The following is a 2,269-nucleotide window of genomic DNA, read 5'->3' on the forward strand; positions in this document are numbered from 1 at the left end:
TTTGAGGCTGTTATAAATAAATCTATGATTTAATTCCATGATGTGTGTGGGTATGAAAGAAATAAAGTTTAAACATTAAAAAAATCAATATCATTCATCGATAACAATATTAAAATCACTATTTTCAAGTTTATTTCTAATAGCTTCAATCCAGTCCTTGTGTAAAGCAATTGCTGCATAAGCAAAGCTGCCACTAACTTCGACGAATGAGTTTAAGAACTTTTGACAGTGTTCCTCCACTTGAGACAACTCCCTCTGGAAAGTAAGACTGGCCTGGAACTCTGAAATAATTTTGTCTATTGAAGGATTTTCTCTGACAACTTTATTGATTAAACGAAGAGTAAATAATTTATTTGCAAGCTCAGGGACAGCTTCCATTGGTAGTGCAGTAAAATCAGCATAATGAGATTGAAGAACATCATTGATCACTTTCTTTATTTTTTTGACATCAACAGTAGCTGATGGACCTAATAGAGGTCAAAGGTCAGTATATACACACACAGTATTATCACTTACTAGCTCCTCCAGTGGATGATACTGATGTTGAACCAGGTACTACATTAGAGGAGGAGGTAGTAGGATCTGATTATTATTAAATAAATAAACAATTTAAATGGTAATTATCATCTATTACTTGTTGAAGGAGGAGGAGGATTTCTTCGTGCCCTATGAATGATTAATGTAACTGGGTTAACCACTCCTACTAGTGGTACAGAGTAATTAAGAAAAGGGACAGCATCAGGTGATCCATAAACTGATATAAGGCAACATGAAGGATAACAATATTCTTTATCACCAAATTTATCAATGTCCTCTTGATATAGCTGTAACATATATGACCTTATAAAATATGAATTAATACAAGCTTACTCTGCTAGGTTTAGTGTGTGGTTGAACTATCCAGCCTGTAGTTGGTTCATCCTGATGTGCATTAAAGTTTAATTCAATATAACGTTCATAAGGAAACTTAAAACGAAAGGAAATATTTGGTCCAATCTCAGCTTCAGAGTATTTCCGCTCAACAAACTATCAAATAAATGAAATAATAATTAACACATTATACAGTATCTAATGCTTTCTTACTTGAGTGAGTGCCTCCAATTCTTTAGCTGCAGTGAATATCACTAAATCTTCTACTCCTTTCTCGTTATAATAAATTAGTCCAAAATATTTCATATTTTTTCTTACATCAGTATAGCCTATGCCTATAAACAGTAAAAGTACATAAAAATTGATTATTTTAATATGCATGCTTACTAGTCTCAGTACAAGGCACAGCTTTGCTAACAGTTTCTGTTTCTACATGTACATGGACAGGATCTTGTTGTTCTTCCTCTTGTCCTCTGCCTTCTTTGCGATTATCTCCTCCTTCTTCTCTATGCCATCCTTCTTGTGATTCTCCTTGTTGCGGTTGTTCTTCTCGTTGTTGCTGTCCTTGTGATTCATCTTCTTGTTGTTGTTGCTGTCCTTCTTGTGATTCATCTCCTTCCTCTTGTTGTCCTTCTTGTCCCTCCTCTCCTTGTTGTCCATTGGTTTGTTCATTAACTTCTGGTTGCTGTCCCTGGGCTAGTACTGTCAGTACTCCTCCTCCTTGTTGCTGTTGAGCTGGTACTACACCTGCTCCTTGTCCTTGAGGTTGCTGCTGATCTCCTGCTATTAACAATCCCAGTATGCACACTAAACAGAACTCTTCACGTTGAATGGATCCATACCCACTATTAGAGCTAAACTCTCCTCCCTCAACTATTGAAAACTGGTAAGGAAGACTGGGTGTGCTCACGGGAGCTATAGCAAACTTCAGATAATGACTAAGACCTGGTTGTCCTGTTAAATCAACACAGTGCTGTATCTCTAATTTGAGCCGTTTGAGGAGAGGCTTTGAGAGTGATACTGCATACACAGCACTCACTAGGACAGTATTAGGAGGAAACCGGAACTCTCCTCCTTCAAGAGCAACCACTGCTGCTTCTACTGTCTCAGAGGACAATAGGCTTCCTTCTTGTACTCCAATCCTTAGACCATATTTCTCCCAATTCATCAGTTGAGGTTTGTCCCCTTGAATTAAGAACAGCTTCTTCTCTGCTACTTGGACAGAACTAAGACAATCCAATTTATCTATCAATACAAAATAATTATGATACATGTACATTGTGTACACAATAATACTCTTACCCATTGAAGGGATCAGGTAATTAAATTGTAGTCCAATGGAACTAGTCTCTTTGATGGATTGTTCCTGTAAGGATGTGACTCTCTCCTGTAGTTGTGA

General features: G+C 37.1%; 1 protein-coding gene across 1 annotated transcript; it reads right to left on the bottom strand.

The window, feature by feature from the left end:
* Positions 1–44: 44 nt before the first annotated feature.
* LOC109590123 (uncharacterized) lies at positions 45–1,710 on the bottom strand. The gene is made up of 7 exons (XM_020006061.1): positions 1,689–1,710; positions 1,258–1,650; positions 1,084–1,205; positions 871–1,026; positions 635–824; positions 517–582; positions 45–458 (listed from the first exon to the last, which is right to left on the bottom strand). Exons 1-7 carry the CDS (start codon positions 1,708–1,710, stop codon positions 91–93), a joined length of 1,317 nt encoding a protein of 438 aa, XP_019861620.1. The 3' UTR covers positions 45–90.
* Between the last annotated feature and the right edge of the window lie 559 nt (positions 1,711–2,269).

This window comes from Amphimedon queenslandica, unplaced genomic scaffold, assembly GCF_000090795.2.
Source record: "Amphimedon queenslandica unplaced genomic scaffold, v1.1 AMPQUscaffold_10478_Cont16875, whole genome shotgun sequence".
NCBI lineage: Eukaryota > Metazoa > Porifera > Demospongiae > Haplosclerida > Niphatidae > Amphimedon > Amphimedon queenslandica.

Excerpts from the sequence above, each read along its gene's own strand:
- LOC109590123 (XM_020006061.1), bottom strand. The coding sequence starts at position 1,710 with ATGGATCCATTCAACGTGAAGA. Across the intron at positions 1,206-1,257 it reads TGTGCCTTGTACTGAGACTA|GCATAGGCTATACTGATGTA; the intron begins GTAAGCATGCAT and ends TACTGTTTATAG. Across the intron at positions 459-516 it reads ATCATCCACTGGAGGAGCTA|CTACTGTTGATGTCAAAAAA; the intron begins GTAAGTGATAAT and ends TAGGTCCATCAG.